General features: G+C 34.3%; 1 protein-coding gene across 1 annotated transcript in view; it reads left to right on the forward strand.

Annotated features, from left to right (window-relative positions):
- Positions 1–19,017, forward strand: part of LOC114177377 (calcium-dependent lipid-binding family protein) — a 69,601-nt gene that overhangs the window by 25,410 nt on the left and 25,174 nt on the right. Inside the window, exons 18-34 of the mRNA XM_028062696.2 lie at positions 1,647–1,767; positions 1,867–2,088; positions 2,174–2,401; positions 2,503–2,612; positions 5,241–5,337; positions 6,344–6,442; positions 6,546–6,686; positions 6,954–7,022; positions 11,162–11,635; positions 11,734–12,051; positions 12,256–12,387; positions 13,551–13,664; positions 14,931–15,115; positions 15,954–16,062; positions 16,137–16,280; positions 17,919–18,194; positions 18,313–18,978. Of these exons, the coding sequence (XP_027918497.2) occupies positions 1,647–1,767; positions 1,867–2,088; positions 2,174–2,401; positions 2,503–2,612; positions 5,241–5,337; positions 6,344–6,442; positions 6,546–6,686; positions 6,954–7,022; positions 11,162–11,635; positions 11,734–12,051; positions 12,256–12,387; positions 13,551–13,664; positions 14,931–15,115; positions 15,954–16,062; positions 16,137–16,280; positions 17,919–18,194; positions 18,313–18,978 (3,505 nt within the window). The remainder of the gene's footprint in view (positions 1–1,646; positions 1,768–1,866; positions 2,089–2,173; positions 2,402–2,502; positions 2,613–5,240; positions 5,338–6,343; positions 6,443–6,545; positions 6,687–6,953; positions 7,023–11,161; positions 11,636–11,733; positions 12,052–12,255; positions 12,388–13,550; positions 13,665–14,930; positions 15,116–15,953; positions 16,063–16,136; positions 16,281–17,918; positions 18,195–18,312; positions 18,979–19,017) is intronic.

The following is a 19,017-nucleotide window of genomic DNA, read 5'->3' on the forward strand; positions in this document are numbered from 1 at the left end:
CAGATGAAGCAGGATCCACAGTCGCTGATCGGGGAAGAGGATCAGAGTGAACTACTGCAGCAGACCGAGGAGGACGTCCATGTAGAGCATAACATTTGTCAATCTTGTGGACTAATTTGCCACAATGGTCACACTTGGGTCGTCTTTTTCCCGGCTTGCGAGAACGATTGCGATCATCCCGCTGAGAGACCAAGACTGAGGAATCATCAGCACAAGTAGATGTATCAATGATTTGTTTTCTTGGCACACGTAAAAGGGCAGAACTAGTAGCAGTGAAGTTGGGCACAACAGGAGACCCCAAAATCTGGTCGCGAACATGAGAATATTCATCAGAAAGACCATGTAATGCCAACAACATAAAGAACTTTGACCGTTGCTCAAGTTCTTCAGCTGGAGTGGAGGCCGGAGGCAATAACTCATTAAACTCATGCAGAAGGGCATGAATTTTGCCCAAATATTCAGCCATGGGTCCAGGACTCTGCGGAGCAACAACTTTGAAAAGATCCTGACAAACACCATAAAGACGCTGAGTGTCATTGGTGTATAACAACTTGGCCTGTGCCCAAACGTCTGAACATGTTTGATATGAACGAAACATTTGTTTCAGCGAAGAGTTAATGGTGGACTTAATGACGATGCATAATTGGGCATCAATTTTCGTCCAACGGGAAACTTCATCTGCAGCAACTGTAGTTACACTCTGGGTGAGATGATCTTCATATCCTTGACTCTTGAGCCAAAGTTTGATATCGGATGGCCATGTCGCGTAATTTGTGCCATCCAACTTGTCAATGGATAAATGCACATTGACGTAGTTGGTATAAACAGAGGGTTCATATAGCGGAGTGCTTGAAGATGACACACCCGAATTGGCAGCGGAAGAAGCCATAGAGGGAGAAACCCTAAAAATTCAAGGTGCTCCGATTTAAACAACAACCACAGATTCAGAAAGAGCTCAAGAAGGCGATTCAGGCGAAGTTGATCGGCGTAGAAAACGACCGGCGACGCGCCGTCACGCGCGGCGGAGAGGTGGCGGTTGCCGGAGCTTGCGGCGACGCGTGGAGGCGCGTGAGAACTCCGATGGTGGTGATCTCTGCGGCGTTGGAATCGCCTGGCCGAGACGAACAAAACCGTCTGGTCGTCGGTCGAAACTGCAGCTCCGGCGACGGCGGCGGCGGCGGAGGCGACGATGACGACGGCAGAAGCGGCGGCAATGAGCGGCGGCGGGACGGTGGCTGTAGTAAACTAACCTAAGCTCTGATACCATGTAAAATAAGATGAAATAGGGTTTTGAGATTAATCTCCCTTGTGTAAACCCTACACAAATGACAATTTATTTATATTGATAATGGGCCAAATCCCAGAAATACATAATGGGCTGAGCCCAACTATTAAACACAATATTATATCATCTAACACAAGAAAAAGATATTTCCAAAGCATTGTAATCTTTTGGGTACATATAGCAAAGAAAATCCCTTCCTCTTTTAGTTTTTTATTTTTTCAATTTTTTATTCTTAGCATGCATGATTTGAATTATTTGATACTTCATTGCATTTATTTTTCTGATTTTTTTGAGCATTGTGTTAAATTGAAAAGGCACATCATGCTCATTTACCGATTCTGGTTTCTGACTGAACTTTCAGATTTGCATTTGATATTGATCTTGATGCTCCAAAAGTTAGAGTTCCTCTCAGAATTAGTGGTTCAGACAGATGTGGTAGTCATTTTCTTCTGGATTTTGGTCATTTTACACTGCACACTGCAGTAAGCTACTTGAAATTCAAGATTTTATTTTGGTCATTTTACTTTGTACACCAGGTTTATTATTTGGCTTGGCATATTTATTGATTCTTGTTTTCACAGGAAAGCGAGTCTGATGAGAAAAGGCAAAATCTGTATTCTCGCTTTTACATAGCTGGACGAGATATCGCTGCCTTTTTTACAGATTGTGGCTCTGAGTTTGGGACTTGTAGTTTGGTGAAACGAATAAATGACAGTGAAGTATTGAATTCACCTATTGCTAAAAATGATGAAAATGTGTATCATCTCATTGATAGGTGTGGAATGGCTGTACTTGTTAATCAGGTCTGTTTCCTAAATGCTCATATTTGGATGACATTTGTATGTGCATGACTTGTTCATATTCTGTTTCTTTCTCTGGTTACTCTAGATTAAAGTGCCACATCCTAGTTATCCATCTACTCTTATTTCCATTCAAGTGCCAAACCTTGGCATTCACTTTTCACCGGAGAGAAATTTCAGAATTATGGAGCTGCTGAGCTTATTTAATAAGACTATGGAAACTTGTAATCAGCCTACAACTGATAGTTTCCAATCTAAACCTGTTCCTTGGAGTTCTTCTGATCTCACCACTGATTGTAGAATCCTAGTTTGGAAGGTAACTCGACAATTCTTGTTAAATTTACTTATTGGCCATTTATGTTTAAGGTAACGAGTCATTCTTGGCAATAGAATTGGAAATAATATTTTATTTTACAGGGAATTGGCAATTCTGTTGCTACATGGAGTCCTTGTTTCTTGGTGCTTTCAGGATCATATCTTTATGTATTTGAATCTGCTAAGTGTCAGAGTTACCAGCGATACCTAAGGTTTTTAGCATTTCTTTCCCTTTTTTTCTCTTGGACACCAATTCCAAGTTTTTTATGAAAAAAAAAACAAAATTTTGAAGAGAAGAGCATTTACATGGGTTAACTGTTTTTCTTCTCCCAGCAGAATGGACTTATTTGTATTGAAGAATAATGCAAAGATAATTAATGCCAATCCAATTTACAGGAGAATAATTAAGATATTGTTACTTCCGAATTGAACATAGCTGTACCAAGTATGCCTGCCACCTCGAAAATAAAAATTGAAGAAGCTTTTATCTCTTAAAGCATTCATATTCCGAACATGTATACATGTTGAGAGGTGTCAGGAGAATGTTGAAATGTTTAATAGTGACCAACTTTGCCTCAAAAGTGATCAAAAGATTTAATGAGTGTGCTTGGGTAACTAATTGTTAAATGTTCCTGGAACTGGTTAATGCTGAGGTGATTCAATGTCTAATTGCTGTTAAAAGTAGTTAATTGTCTTGCTGACAATTGGTGGAGATTTCCAAGGTGATGTTCTTCACTTTTCATAATAAAATTAAGGGTTAGATAAGTTTTTTGTGCCTCCAAATTGACCTCACTGCAATTGGTACCTCCCAAATTCTCAGTGCTTTTGCTACAGTATATTGAATAAATATATTAATTTCATTCTTTACAGTAACTTTATTACTTTTGAATTAATGATGTTGACCTATAATGATCACGGTGAGATATTTGCATGGAGGCTAGCATATGTCAAATTAACATGTCAAATTAATCTGACAAAACTGTTAATTCGAAGTACAAGAGGAACTATCAGGAAGAAAATAGCACATTTGTTATATGTTGGGTATAAAAAACATTTAAAAGTGTTTGGAGGTATCAATTTTAATGTGGGTCAATTTTGAAGGTTTAAAAGACTTTTCTAACCCAAAATAAATGAGCAAGGCTGCTGAGTTTGTCTACATGCAGAATTAGAAACTCTTTTAGACCAATCTGATCAGAACGTCATCTCATAGCTTGACCTTAAAAAATCAGTTTGAGGTTAGCCTTTTTTTTATTAATGTGGAACTTTTTTTTTTTTTTTCGAATTCTTCATGTTGCAGATGAACTGATAAACTGTACATTATTACTATAAAATTACAGAAGAACCAATAAAATTGCCACTTTGATTCTTGTCAAAATTTTTATATGAATGAAACAGATAATCATTAATTAATAAGCACCAAGACATATCCAGTTCTCTTTGCGGGTCACAAATTAAGTGCTTTGTAGGAAAGCAACTGTATCCTAGTGAAGTAGCTGCTAGTCCCACTGGAAATAAAATTAGTTTTTGGGAGGACCTCAGAAATGATGTATAAACAAGCTTTAGGCTTTGTCTCCACATCGACAGTATTACTCGGGGAATGTGTCTGTAAATGTAACCAACACGAATTATAAATACAGCATAGAGTCAGGGGACTATCCTAAGTCTGCTAATTTTTGTCATTCAAAATTCCTCTCCTCTCTCATCTTCATTTGCTTAGTTTTGTCAATTCCACATATCCAATTACAAACTTTAAAAATGGAAGAAAAGTCTAAAAACTCAGATTTGTTGGTATTCTTGTGTTGCATGCCTACTTCAAGTACATGCTTTGCTTATCTTCATCCTCTCATGATACTAGTGTTGAAATATGGGTGTAAATATTGTAAATTTATTGTACAATAAATATAGATTTGTTTGTAAGAAATTCCTAAAATTAAGGGATTGGATTATGAGTTTGTTTAGTAGAGTTGCTCAAGACTTAGAGTCTTTATGTCTAGAGATTTATTTCCTTTTATTAGGATTTCGTTTTTCCTTTAAATACCAATGTATTTTTTTTTTGGAGATGAAGTAGTTTCATAATTATTGCTTAATGTCTGCTCATTTTTTCACAAGCATTGAGTAGATATGATTTTGTTATTCTGACAGATAAATGCATTTCAAAGGAGCAAGTCATTATATAGGTGTCAAGTTTCACTTAAAATATGATTTACTTTGCCGGAGTATAATCTAGTCCGCATTACAATTGTTTAGGATCTTCTTGTATTGGGCTTAATTGCATTTTTAATTCCTTTAGTTTAGATTATGTGCAATTTTGTTTCCTGAAGTATTTTTTCAGATAGTCCTTTTATTTTTAAAATCAAAAAAATTTGGTTCTTCGGTCAATTTCCTTGTACCGAAAGTCCTTAAATTCTCTCTTAAAACTCAAAATCTTCACATATCTTTTTTTTCTTCTAAATGCCCCAGCTAAAATTTAAATTTCAGCAAAAAAAGAATCTCAAGTTTGTCTGTTTTCATACCCTAATCCAGCACCACATAAAATATTTGTAGTTTTATTGATTTTTCTATTAAATTTTTACTTCTACATATTTAAAACTAATTTGTCTCCCAAATCCATGACAATGCCCAAATATTTGGAAAGAAAATGAGAACCCATGTGCGTGTTTTAGGTAGTAGTTAGAAGGAAAGCAACAGAAGAGTGAACTTTGAGTAATTTAAAACTAGTGGAACTAAAGTTGGTCAATTAAACTTGAAGGTTCAAAGCTGCAAATAAGCTAAAGTTAAACTTAATTTAGAAAACAATAATCTCTTTGGACTTCATGTAATTTTGTTTTTCAACTCTGCAGCATGGCTGGTAGGCAAATCCTTGATGTGCCCTCGACATATGTCGGTGGTTCAGCATATTGTATTGCTTTAAGCATCAAGCGAATGGACATTCAACAGGTACGGCAAATAATTTCTTTAATCTCTTAGAACAAATATAGCTGTCAAAACTGTCCACTCTAATCTGCTACTGGTTATTGTGGTCTTAGTTTTCAATTTATGTGTATTTTCATCACTTGGCATGTTCTAGTCTCACTAGAGATGGAATGCCTTAAGCAAGTTATTTCATGGCGTTGTAGCCAGTTTATCATGAAGAAAGTTTGCTAAAATGTGTAAGAACCTGTGCAATACATACATTACACTCATCAAGAGAAACAGTAGTGTGGAACCTCCTACCTTGCAAAGTGTGACTGCATAGACAACTTACTTGACAAGGTGCTTATGATCTACAAATTGGTTATCAAGAATGAATTTCTGAATATTTGGAGACCTACATAGAAAACCGAGGTTCTTAAAATGCTTTTCATAAATTCTATAGTACACAATTAGCCGTCTGATTTGGAAATAATGAGTTTACACTGAAAAGGACTCTGGCTAGCTGGCATCCCTACGTATAAAAATTGGAAAGTGCAAGACAAATATACAAAACGAAATAAAAGTGTTGATAGACTTCCTAATTTGAGAGGGAAAGCTCATGACGTGCATGGTAAAATAAATAAATATTAAATAATTTAAGAGAGAGAATTTAGAATGAATTCTAAGAAATTGCATTTCTGAAAAGTCACAGGTAACCAAACAGATTCAGCTATTTTAGCTGACTATGGTTCATAACTTGCTATACAAGTCAAAGAACCTAATACACTATCAAATATTTACATAATAGACTTCGTTTGAATCAAGTGTATATAGATGCAACACTCTAACATTCACCCTTGTTTTTGTAGTTTGCTTCACGTAAATATAATTTTTCTACTGATAGATTATTTACTTCAAGATGTAGAAATGGGGAGACAGAAGAGATGATGTCGTAAATTATTAAGTGGACATAAACAATAAAATTTGTTAGGAATGCATTTTTTTGCAACTTGCTGACTTTTTCTGTCTTAAATTATGAATTACTTTATAGGCTCTGGAATCTTCTAGCACATGGATCTTAGATTTTCAAAATGAGGATGAGAAGGCTAACTGGTTTAGAGGACTTGTTCAAGCCACGTATCAAGCTTCTGTATGGCATTTTTAATCGGCTGTCTTATGCTTTTTTGTTTTGTTAATATTTGATATATGTTTTTTTAGTCATCAATTTATAAAAGCATGCATGTTGTATGTAGGCTCCTCCATTAATTGATTTGCTAGGTGACTCAGAGGGTGATGCTACTTCCTACAATGTTCTTAGTACCACTGATTCAAAAACAGCTGACACCGTTATAAATGGGTCACTGGTGGAATTGAAGTTTTTTATATATGGAAAGGTTAGATGAATTCGTTTTAAGGTTTTGTTTGGGAGTAGCACAAGGAATGAGTAATATTTGTTGCATACAGATATATGAGTAGTATTCTCATTCTTGCAATTTTTTGTTTTATTCTCAATTCACAAGCAATTACTTTCAACTAATTGGATATTTTCATCTTTTCTTCGTTGCATTTATTTGTTTATGTTTACTGTTTACAGTTTTTTATGTGCATGTGCAAAATCTGTACTTACACACACACACACACACGTATTAATGTTTGTGCAGGTTGGGGACACCACAGATGGAAAGCTGGATGAGTCTCTTATTCTTGAAACTGTTGCGGATGGGGGGAAGGTTTGTGCATATATTTCTACAATTTGTGTATAGATAGATACTTTTTTAATTGGAACTGACCTAGATCGATAACTCTTTTGATAGTCATATTATGCACTTTTTGAGGTGTCCTTGTTTTAAATTCTATTGCATAAATAAGACAGTATTGGGGAATCGTCATAAAAGACCAGTATAATTTAGGAGCAAGTTTGTGTTCTTGAATATTTTGTGGAATATCAAAATCTAAAGGGATTATCTTTTTCTTTTTATAGCATGCTTCAGTTATCATTTTTTAATAATATTGGTCAGAATCCCTTAATTTATGCTGTAAATAATATTTACTTGTATAGTTTTAATTACATAACCAGGAGATTTAATTACATTTCATAATTACGAGGATAGTTGGGAGGATTAATAGACTAACAACATATTTTATATTTAATGCAATGATCTTTGATTATGAATAATAAGCATAAGTAGTGTTTATCATAGATAGGATTTTCTGTTATTAAGAGATATTGCTCTTCTACAAATACTATAGGAAACAATTTTTTTGACAGTATCAACGGTCTAAAATCCTTCGGAGATTTTCAAAACTACAATCCTTTCTATATTCCATTGTATTGCTTTTGTGCCTACATTGCCATACTTCAAACCTCAAAGTTGTCTGATACTCAAAGAACCACTAACCAATAAAGTAATTTGGGAAATGTTGAACTTCAAAATATTCAACCAAACCTTAGGCTTAATGGGAACACATTTCCTTATCTTCTAGGAAACCTGTTGTTGGTTATTGATGGATTTTTGCTATCAAAACTGGCATCGATTGTACTATTGATCATCTTAATGCTCAACTAGTGGCCAGAGGTTATACACCCATTTTTGGGTTGGACAACGATGACACTTTTTCTCCAGTTGCAAATATGGCCACTATTCGCTTATTCATAGCCATGACAACTCTTCAATGTTGGCCTCAATGTGAAAAATGTTTTTCTTGATAATGATTTGCATGAAAAATTTGATATGGAGCAACCACCAGGTTTTGTTACTCACGAGAAGTCTTTTGGATTGGTTTGTCGTCTTTGCAAATCTTTATATGACTTCACACAGTCGCTTAGGGCTTGGTTTGGAAAATTAGCACTATTGTTAGACAATTTGGTGTGACGAAGAGTGAGGCGGATTATTCAATATTTTACTCTTACTCAAGGGCTAGTTGTATCTATCTAGTAGTAGCTAGTTGTATCTATCTAGTAGTACATATTGATAATACTGTACTTGCAAGAAGTGATGACTATGGCATTTAAAAGGTAAAGCAACACCTCTTCACCACTTTCAGATCAAAGACTTTGGCAAACTCAAATATTTCTTTAGGATTGAGGTGACACGCGCCAACAATGGAATTGTTATTTCTCAAAGGAAATATGTATTAGATGTTTTGGAGGAAATTGGGTTAATGAATTCAAAATTTTTAGACACACCCATGGATTGCAATGCCAAACTACACCCATGGATTGCAATGCCAAACTTCTACCTATTCTGTGAGAGCCACTCAGATCCTAAGAAGTATTGAAGATTAGTTGGAAAATTGAACTAAGTTATACTTACTCACCCTAACATTTCTTTTACTGTCAATGTGATGAGTCAATTTCTTAATGATGCATGTGCAAATCATTGGAATGTTGTCATTCGTATATTGAAGTACATATATATTCTCATTTGAAAGGATTGTTATATGGACATAATAACGACACTAGAGTTGTATGTTTTTCAGATGCTGATCGGGCATGCTATCCTTATGATAAGAGATGCACTTTCGGATATGTTGTCTGAATTGATGATAATTTGATTTCTTGGAAGAGTGATGAACAAAATGTTGTAATATGATTTAGTGCGGAAGCGAAATATAGATCTATGGCCTTAGCTACTTGTGAGCTTATTTCTCTTACAAAATTACTTAAAGAATTGCAATTTGGTGAGGTTAGTCAAATGACACTTAGATATGACAATCTAGCTACTTTTCATTTTAGCTTAAATCTCGTTTTTCTTGAAAGAACCAAACGTATTGAGATAAATTGTTATTTTATTTCAGTATTGCATCAACATATTCTTCATGGCAGACTAAAACTCCAACACTAGTGAGCTCATCAAGATAACTTTTAATCTTGAGAAGATAATCTTCCATTTTTTTGTAATCAAGTTAAACTGCACGCATCACAATTAAGGTTGTCAAACTTGCGAGTTAACTCGTTAATTCGAACGAGTTTACGTTCATAGTTATGGCTTCCGAATCAACTTAGAAGCAAACTCGTTTTTCAATTGACTTCGTAGAATCGGATGTAGACTCAGTTCATTAGGTTAAACTCGAGTTCGATGGGAAAAAACTTTTAAACTAAAATTGAGGTCGTTTGGAGTAGGATTGTAGAGGAAACTCACTAGGATTAGGGTTTCACTATTTTCTGTTTCAACCCCTTCATCATTCCTTCTGAAGTTCTTTCCATCGTGCATCTGCTGGACCCTTCCTTTCTGTCATACTGCCGTCGTAGTTGCCCGTTGTCATTCGGTGTTCATCGCACAATCTTCATTGCTGCTTGCTTTGCTATGTGTCGCCCATTTAAGAGAGGACAGTGATTCAGCCCCTGTGCTCTGGTCTGTACAATTCATGATTTGTTTGAGTGCAGCCCTTGCACTCTTGTTTTAGTTGTGTAGTGAAAAACTGGAAATATTTAAATTTGGAATATTATTTGTAATTTTCTATTCATGTCATGTGAAGTAAACTCTTACGAGTTTACGTAAACTCTCGAGTTTGACTACCTTGATCACAATATGTAATGTATATGAGATATGGTTTACGTACTAAAATATTCATGAGTCTTCTCTCAAACCTTATAGGAGTGATTGCACCCAAGGACACAAGTACAACATAGAGAGGGTAGACTGAAGCCAAATAAGTAATGTTTGTTGCTAGACTTGCCACGCTTCATACTTTGAATTAACAAGATCAAGTGTGCGGTTGTTTTCAGGTAGATAACAAGCAGAACTATGGGATTCACAACAAATCGTTGTAGCTTGTGCGATTTTATTACCGGTTGAACATATAACACTAATGTAGATAATTCAAGTCATCAAGCTTTTCAGCAATGGAGGATGGAAATGATTGTGTTGCGAAAGCCATAGAAACACAGGAAGGGTAGGCAAAGATGAAGATGCTGGGGAGAAGGTTTACGAGACTGAACTCATGAATAAGAACTTTAGATAAATGCGAAGAGAGATTCTTGAGAGTGAAATGGTGAATAAAAGGTCACAAAGGTTAACCCTAGATTTGGAGAAGATGAAGCGTCATAAAATAGCTCTAGACAACATCTTAAAGAAAAAGGAATGAGAGGAGAAACTGAACTTTTATTATTTTTTCTTATATGAAATATGAGTACGAATTATTTATAGGCAACACTTGCAACAAAAGCTATTGTTAATAATAGCTGACTGTTGTAAAAGCTAACATCTGTACAAACGGACAATTATTTATTTGGTCTAATTCCTCTTTCTTTCGCCCTACCACTCATTCTCTCAAGATCTATAATAAGTTAAGTCTAAATTTAAATTCTTAGATGATATGGCATTCTATCCTAGATTTATTAAGGAAGGTTAACTACCTTATTATCTATGTATGTCTATGTATGTGGAGTTAAGTTCATTTCCAAATTCTAAAAGAGACATTGGTCTGAGAGTTGTAATTTAATTATTTTGGTATTTTGCGTTAAATTTTCTTTTTCCTAAACATGGAGGGCTTTAAGCATCATATAATTTCTTGAACCATGACAAAATTATTATTTTGAAAAGCATGAATAGTGTACTGCTGACAAAAATAGGGATAGACTGTTGCTGTGAAAATGTGAGCTGTTAGAGTGTATTATCTGACTCTTAAGAAGGGTCGTAACCCCATCATAGACCTAATAAGATGGCCGTGCTCAGTTCCATAAAATGATTTAAGTTCTGACCTAAGATTCGGCAAATTAAAAATTGTGTCAACTAATCCATTGAGTAATTATGACTGTGCTATTTGCCATTAAAATTATTTCAATTTGGAAGTAGATATTTGTACTTTTCTTATTTTGTAAGTTGATTCAATTGTTAATGCTCTGTGGTTGCTTTTTGTTTCCCAGGTCCAGGTCCTTCGTGCAGATGGTGACCTGACAGTTAAATTGAAATTGCATTCTTTAAAAATTAAGGATGAACTTCAGAGTCGTCTATCAGTAGCTCCTTGTTATCTTGCAGTTTCAGTCTTGACAAATGAAACTTCATCCTCCGACATGTTTGATTCTCATGGGAAGGAATTTTTTCATGATGATGATGATTGTTTTACAGATGCATTATCTGATTTCATTGCCCAAACTGATGGAGGACATGGTCTACATAATATGGATTTGGATCATAAGGGATTGGTAGGAGTTGCTTCTGATTTCGAGTCTCTGGAAAGCATACTACATGAAACTGATATTGAATTAATAAGAGGCACTCCTCGCACTCCTCGAGAGATATATTATGAGGCGCAGGGAAGTGATACTTCAAATTTTGTGTCTGTTTCCTTCATAACAAGGAGTTCTGCTTCGCCTGATTATGATGGAATAGATACTCAGGTACGTGGTTGCACCTTGTTGATGATGACTTGGAGTTTCTGGTCTTCTCTTAACCATGATACATTTTAGTTCTCATTTTTCTGAATGTTATTCTTCAGATGTGTGTTCGTATGTCCAACCTGGAATTTTTCTGCAACCGACCTACTATAGTTGCTTTGATAAGTTTTGGATTGGATATAAGCTCTGGAAATAAAGTCACAAGTCCCGCTGACATGGCTACAACTTCTTCAGATAATCTTTCAGTAAAGGAGAAAACTGATGAAAAGGGGGCCGTTACGGGTTTATTGGGATATGGTAAAGACCGTGTAGTCTTTTATTGGAACATGAATGTGGACAGTGTAACTGTTTTTCTTAACAAGGAAGATGGTTCTCAACTCGCTACACTAGTTCAAGAAAGCTTCCTTCTGGATCTTAAGGTAATTACAAACGTTTTTGTTAGCTAGTTAGAGTCTTCCTTTCTCTTTTCCCTGGCTTTCTCAATGCTATTGTTGGCTTTCAGTCTATTTCTAAGTTATTCTTTTTTAATTTTCTTCTGTTGTAAAAGCACTTGTGCTTTCTATTATTCACTGTCATATGTATGCAAGCTCTGAAATCCAATGTTCTTTTTTTTTTCTATCAAGGTTCATCCAAGTTCTCTTTCCATTGATGGAACGTTAGGGAATTTTAGACTCCGTGATACATCACTTGGATCAGAACAGTGCTGGGATTGGCTGTGTGACATTCGTAATCCTGGTGTTGACTCCCTTATAAAGGTGTGTTCTCTGCCTATAAATCATTCTTGTGTACTTTTTCTTCTTTTATTTTGAGTATATTTTGCAAATATTCCAGTATTGAAATAAGTTATTCTACCCCTTGTATTGCATGGATTGGTTTAGGTTTCATTTCTCTTTGTATTTTATTGACACCAGTATTGACACCTGTGAAAACAGATACGCTATGAGCATGTGTGTTCATTTTTTTGTGTTTATTTTTTTATAATAATAAAAGATAATAAAATTATTATTATTGTTATTCTTTTAATTATAAAATTAAATATAAATGGTTTATATAATTTTAGTGTAAGTAATTTTTATGTATTTTATAGGTAATTTTTTAATTAAAAAAAATGGTCAAGTTGAAAAAGAAATTGGTCAAATTAAAAAATCCGGTTAAATTTAAATAAACAGTCACTTGAAAGATAATATTGATAAAATAATTATTTTGGTTTAAAAAAATTGTTTAAAGGGTAAAATTGAAAAACAAATGTGAACACCAAATAAGGGATTCTCCTTTATTGTAGGTATATATTTTGTGGCAGCTTAAATTCGTTTATTTTAATTTTATAGATTTAATATAATTTATAAAATCTTTGAACAAAGTAAAGATTAATTACAAAACTCATTCTAACTTTATAAAAAAAAATTGGTTTCTTTGTGTTATTATTGTTAGTGTTTTGTATGTCAAAACTATACTCTGTTTTTATTATTCTTAATTTAATATTATGTTTGGCTAAAAAATTTCAAAAGTTTCAAACTGTTCGTCTAAAACCATAGTTATTAAAAGTAGATCAGTTTGACCGTGTAAGACAGTAGTTTTCCAGGTTAAGTAGTTCATTTAAACATTAAAGGGTAACAACGTAGTTAACATGGAGAGGGGTAGTGAGCTTGTAAACTCGTGCAAATTTACTAGTTCAGTAGTGAATAACCATGCCCCCATAACGGTCTTTGTGTGCAGACTACTGAAAATCCCAACTTTGTGATCGTCTTCTTATACACACATATCTATATTTGTCTGTTGATATTTGACCATTAATATTCAATAATCTATAATGTCACTGATCTATTTCCATATAAGTTTTCACGCTGATTAATGATTAGCTTTGCCATTCGTGATTGGAATGACAACTTTACAAATGTTTATTGATTTTTGTTTTCAGTTCAAATTCAATTCTTATAGTGCTGAGGACGATGACTATGAAGGATATCATTATAGCTTGCAAGGCAATCTTTCAGCAGTTCGAATTGTTTTCCTTTATAGATTTGTGCAAGAGGTATCCTCCAAAACTCTGTAAATTTGGAGTCTGATGTTAAAGTTGGTGTTTTTCTGTTTCTCGCGTTAAAGCTGTTTCTCATGTTTTGTTTAAAATTTTAAGGTTAAAATATGTTTAGACCCTTGAATCTGGGCCACTTTTTCTTTTAGTCCTCCATATTAAAAGTTATATTTTTTTAGTCCCTGAATTTTAAACTGAATTTATGATGTGGAAACTCATTTTTTAAATTTTTTGTCTAAAATATCTTTTTAATTCCTTGAATTTAGGTCAAATTTTCACTTAAACCCCCACATTTAGAAAAAGGAGATGTTTTTAGTCCCTCAAATTGAGAAAAATGAACATCTCTAAATCAGGACTGAAGGTGAACTTTTGTTTCATTCAACTCCTTTACATGGAAATTTATGGGATGAAAAATTAAAATAAAATTCACTCGTAACATCTCTGTCAACCTTATTCTATTGTATGAATTGGTTATTGAATAATATTTTCGGATATATTTGTTCATATGATTTTAGTCATCAAATCTAGTGAAAGTGAAATGAAACCTTGTATTCACACATTCTAGTCACAACGAATACTATACTATAATAAGTAAAAATCGATGTCAAAACTCTATTAATGTCAAGGTGACAAGACCAAGGAAGACAGAAGATAAGAAGGGATACATCATTGTGGTAGTTGTAGTTCTGAAGATTAGAAGAAAATTATTTCTCTTTTACATGTTGTATATACATACATTGATAGGAAACAAGCACAACCTATTTCTGGAAATAGATCCCTAGATTGTGGGATTGATATGATAGAAATAAAACCAAGATAAAGAGATTATAGAAAATTAAAACCAATAAGAATAAAATCTGAAACATCCTAAAATATTGACGGAGTAAAATCTAAAATTTCCTAAAATATCTCAACACTCCAAAGTGTTCTGCATTTTCAACTTGGATATAGTTCTCTCAAAATTAAAACCAATAAGAATAAAATTGAAACCTGGTTACACATAATTAATTCAATGATAAATGTCATTGTTAACATGGATGTCACTAGCCACATGGGCAACGAGTGTAACATTGTTGGTAGCGAGAGCCAAAAGATAGTTTTTTGAAATTTGGGGACAAAATAAACAATTTTTAAATTTGGAGGACTAAAGGAAAAAAAATATACAATTTTTAGCAACTAAAACCAAATTTTAAATCACTTGATCTTTGGGTACCTCTGGTATTTCATTTAAGGGAAAAATGTTTGTATAATTGTTGGCTGTTTCAGATAATGATGTACTTTATGGAACTTGCCTCCCCTCACCCTGACGAAGCAATAAAACTTGTTGATAAAGTTGGAGGATTTGAATGGCTCATCCAGAAATATGAAATGGATGGAGCTACTGCACTCAAACTGGATCTGGCACTCGACACCCCAATTATCATTGTTCCGAGGAATTCAACAAGCAAAGAGTTAGTGATATTTAAATCCATTTGTGGAGTCAATCACAGTGTTTATTTAATATGCTTGGTAATCTTTTATGATGGGGTAAGTACTTAGGACCTGTTTGGACAAGTTTATACATAAACTATTGTAGAAGAGAAAAATAAGAATAAAAATTAAAACCATCTTCGCTGTAAGCTAATTTGTATAAGTTCTCTCTCATAGCTTCTTTAAATTGTATAACTTTTTTAGAAGTTAGTTTTAGCTTATAGAAAATATTTCATATTTTTTTTCTTATTTTTCTCTATTTGAAGTACTTATGGAGAAGTTCATCCAAATAGACCCGACATGTAATAGGTGAAGATTGCATCACATGATTATTCAGGTAGTTAATGGTAATATTGAATTACAATAACCACGATAGTGTGCTTGATTGTGTAATGTGTTCTCTTTTGTTGGTTATATGAGAGTTTCAGATGGTAATAGTTCTATTGGAAAATTACATATTATATCTTTCATCGGGTAGGATATGTAAGTAGGGAGAAGTTTCTAAGTTCTACCATGCCTTCTCAAGGAAGTGTCCTTTCGACTTAAAGTATAGACAATGCATTTCTGCAAGCACCTTATGATACCTTGTCAAAGCTACCTCTCCTACGCTTAAACATTACTTGGTGACAGACAATAAATAGTTCTTAAAAAGTGAACTCTAAACCTAACTCAACATCACTAAATCAGCTTGAAATGGAGGTTTGCACCTACTTGTATATTATTATTTAGTCATATCTATAGCTGATGTGGAATCTCCAACAATAGTTTTATATCTTACAAGCTGAGAAATCTTATTGTTTTTATTTTATTGAATTCCAGTTTTATACAACTTGATCTTGGAAAGCTACAGCTTAAAAATGAATTCAGTTGGCATGGTTCTCAAGAAGAAGATCCTTCAGCTGTGCGTATTGATCTTCTTCATGCTCAGGTACACATTTCTTTTCCCAAGTGGTCTTCCCATTAAAATCATTGACATCCTCTTGACTCGAAACGAAATGACAGATTCTGGGTATTAACATGTCTGTTGGAATTGATGGTTGTCTTGGAAAACCAATGATACGTGAGGGTCAAGGACTTGATATATTTGTTCGACGAAGCTTGAGGGATGTTTTCCGGAAAGTTCCAACATTTTCACTTGAAGTGCAGGCAAGTCCAACTCCAAACCCTAATGTTTAAGTGTTTTCTTGTATTTCTTTCCCAATCCTGTAACAAATATATCACTTGTACCTTGCTTTTTGAAGTTTATGCAGTAATAACCATGTTGAAATTCCAAAAAAAAAATTGGGTAATGAAAACGTACTCCTGGGATTCTTCATCAAAACATTCACTTATTGTGTGGATAACATATAAATATGATTAACTTATCCTCACAAGTTGTTCAAAGTAAATTGTTGTGATTCTATTTATTTATTGGGTTGTGCTTGGGATAATAATGGTTAAATGTCTCAGTTGATTAAAAATGTCATCAAAGTTATTGAAATTCCCAATGATGGTTGGAGGTGGGTTAGAAGAGTTAGGATCAATGGATGTCATGGAAACAGAAAAAAAATTGGTAGAAGCCGAACCGTATTGTAACTAACAAGAAATAGAATCATTAATAAAAGAAATTACATACATACATACTTATATATATATATATATATACATATATATATATATATACACACACACACACACACACTCTCACACACACACACCCCTATATATACATATACATGTGTGTGTGTGTGTGTGTGGATAGAGAAGCATAACATAGGAAAGAAAGATCAGCTGAAACAAACTGCAACTGTAAAACAACAGGAAACAGAGGAATAACATATGCAAACCCAAGTATTGAAAAACCTTTATGTGGTATGAATTATTGTAGATTTTTAAGCTTTCCAATCTAATTCTTTTAGATATGAATTCAGTCCATTTACACAAGAATTACAGAAGGTCTATATAGCCTATTATAGGATGGAATCCCTAATCTCTATTTGACTCTTACTAACTTGTAGTTAGTTAGAGGTGACAGGGCTAAGTGAGTGTAAAAATAACAATCTAACATGACTATTACTACACAAAAAAAAAAAAGAGTAAAACTATACATTATTGTGGAAAAAAACCAAGTCTCACATTGATTATATGTTCAACAGTCGTCTTTCATTCTTATTTTTCTTCCCCTTACAGTTCTGGGCCTTCCATTTCTTATTACAATGCTAATCACATTTCCCAGGTTACATTTTATACAGTTTACTGATTAGTGGGCAGGTTATTTCAATATGCACTTTTCAACAGAAGAATCACTCAATTGTGCTGATGAATATATTTAAGACTGATTATTCTTTCCTTTTGATAATTTTATTAACCTGGTTGTATATAATATTAGTCCACATGTAGGCATTGTGATAGTCAATCAGGCTACCTGGCCAGTGGACAGATTGTTAAACATGCAGTTTTCAGCAGGAGCATCACTGAGTCAGTAACGTTGTTAGGATGCCCCTTTTGAACTTCTAGTGAATTTATTGAAGCAAGTGTAGGGACTCAGATGCTCCTTCATTAATTTCTTTATTTATGTTCCTGCCAAGACTCCTAAAATTTCCCCTACTTGTTTAGCCAAAGGCCCAGCAGTTAGTTATAAGGAGGTTTCTAGATCTGACTCAAAGCAAGTCTCCAAACGGAATATATCTAGAAATATAAAAATCTGTGTATCTCATAATTCAGTTTCGTACTGTAAGTAGTTGTTATGCTCAAGTTCACAAAGGAGATCAAATTCTTCAGCTAATTTTATGTGCATGTGAGCAGGTGGATCTATTGCATGGTATAATGTCTGCTAAAGAATACAAGGTGATTTTGGATTGTACATTCATGAATTTATCTGAACAACCAAGGCTTCCTGCAAGCTTTCGTGGTGGACAATCTGGTTCAAGGGATACCATTAGGCTTCTGGTTGATAAGGTTAATCTGAACAGTCAACTTCTGTTGTCACGAACAGTTACAATCATAGCTGTTTCAATTAACCATGCCCTGCTAGAGCTTGGTAATGGCACTGGTGGTGAATTTCCGTTGGCTCATATTGCTGTGAGTTCTTGACTTTATTTTAATTAAATCATTTCACCTTTTGCTCTCAGCTTGATATACGTCGTGAATGGAACATGCACATCTCTCATTCTGCTTTGTATTATTTCGTATTTTACAGATGGAAGGTCTATGGGTTTCTTATCGCATGACCTCTTTATCAGAGACAGACCTTTTTGTGACCATTCCCAAATTCTCTATACTAGATGTTCGCCCTGATACGAAACCTGAAATGCGTCTGATGCTTGGATCTTTTGTTGATGCTTCCAAACAACCAGTTACTGGACCCTTTTTGTTTAACCCCGGTAGCTGTAGAAAGACCACCAGTGAAGCTGGAATTGACGATATGCCCATTTCAACAATGATCTTGATTGACTACAGGTGGCGGGTGTCATCCCAATCATATGTAATTCGTGTGCAGCAACCTCGAGTCCTTGTTGTGCCAGATTTTCTACTAGCAGTGGCTGAGTTTTTTGTACCTTCTTTGGGAGCACTAAGTGGAAGAGAAGAAAAAATGGATCCGAAGAATGATCCAATTAGCAAAAATAGTAGCATAGTGCTGATGGAATCAATTTACAAGCAGAAAGAAGATGTGGTTCACCTCTCCCCATCTAAACAGTTAGTTGCTGATTGGGTAGGCATTGATGAATATACATATGATGGTTGTGGGAAGGTTATTTGTTTATCTATTGAAACAGATGCAAAGGAAGTTCGAACCACAAGGTTTAGACCAATTATAGTCATTGGACATGGCAAAAAATTACGATTTGTTAATGTAAAAATCGAGGTAATATTCTTCCTCTCAGTCTGTAATTACTTTTCTAAT

This window comes from Vigna unguiculata, chromosome 3, assembly GCF_037176805.1.
Source record: "Vigna unguiculata cultivar grain cowpea cultivar isolate G323 ecotype 2 chromosome 3, ASM3717680v1, whole genome shotgun sequence".
NCBI classification, from domain to species: domain Eukaryota; kingdom Viridiplantae; phylum Streptophyta; class Magnoliopsida; order Fabales; family Fabaceae; genus Vigna; species Vigna unguiculata.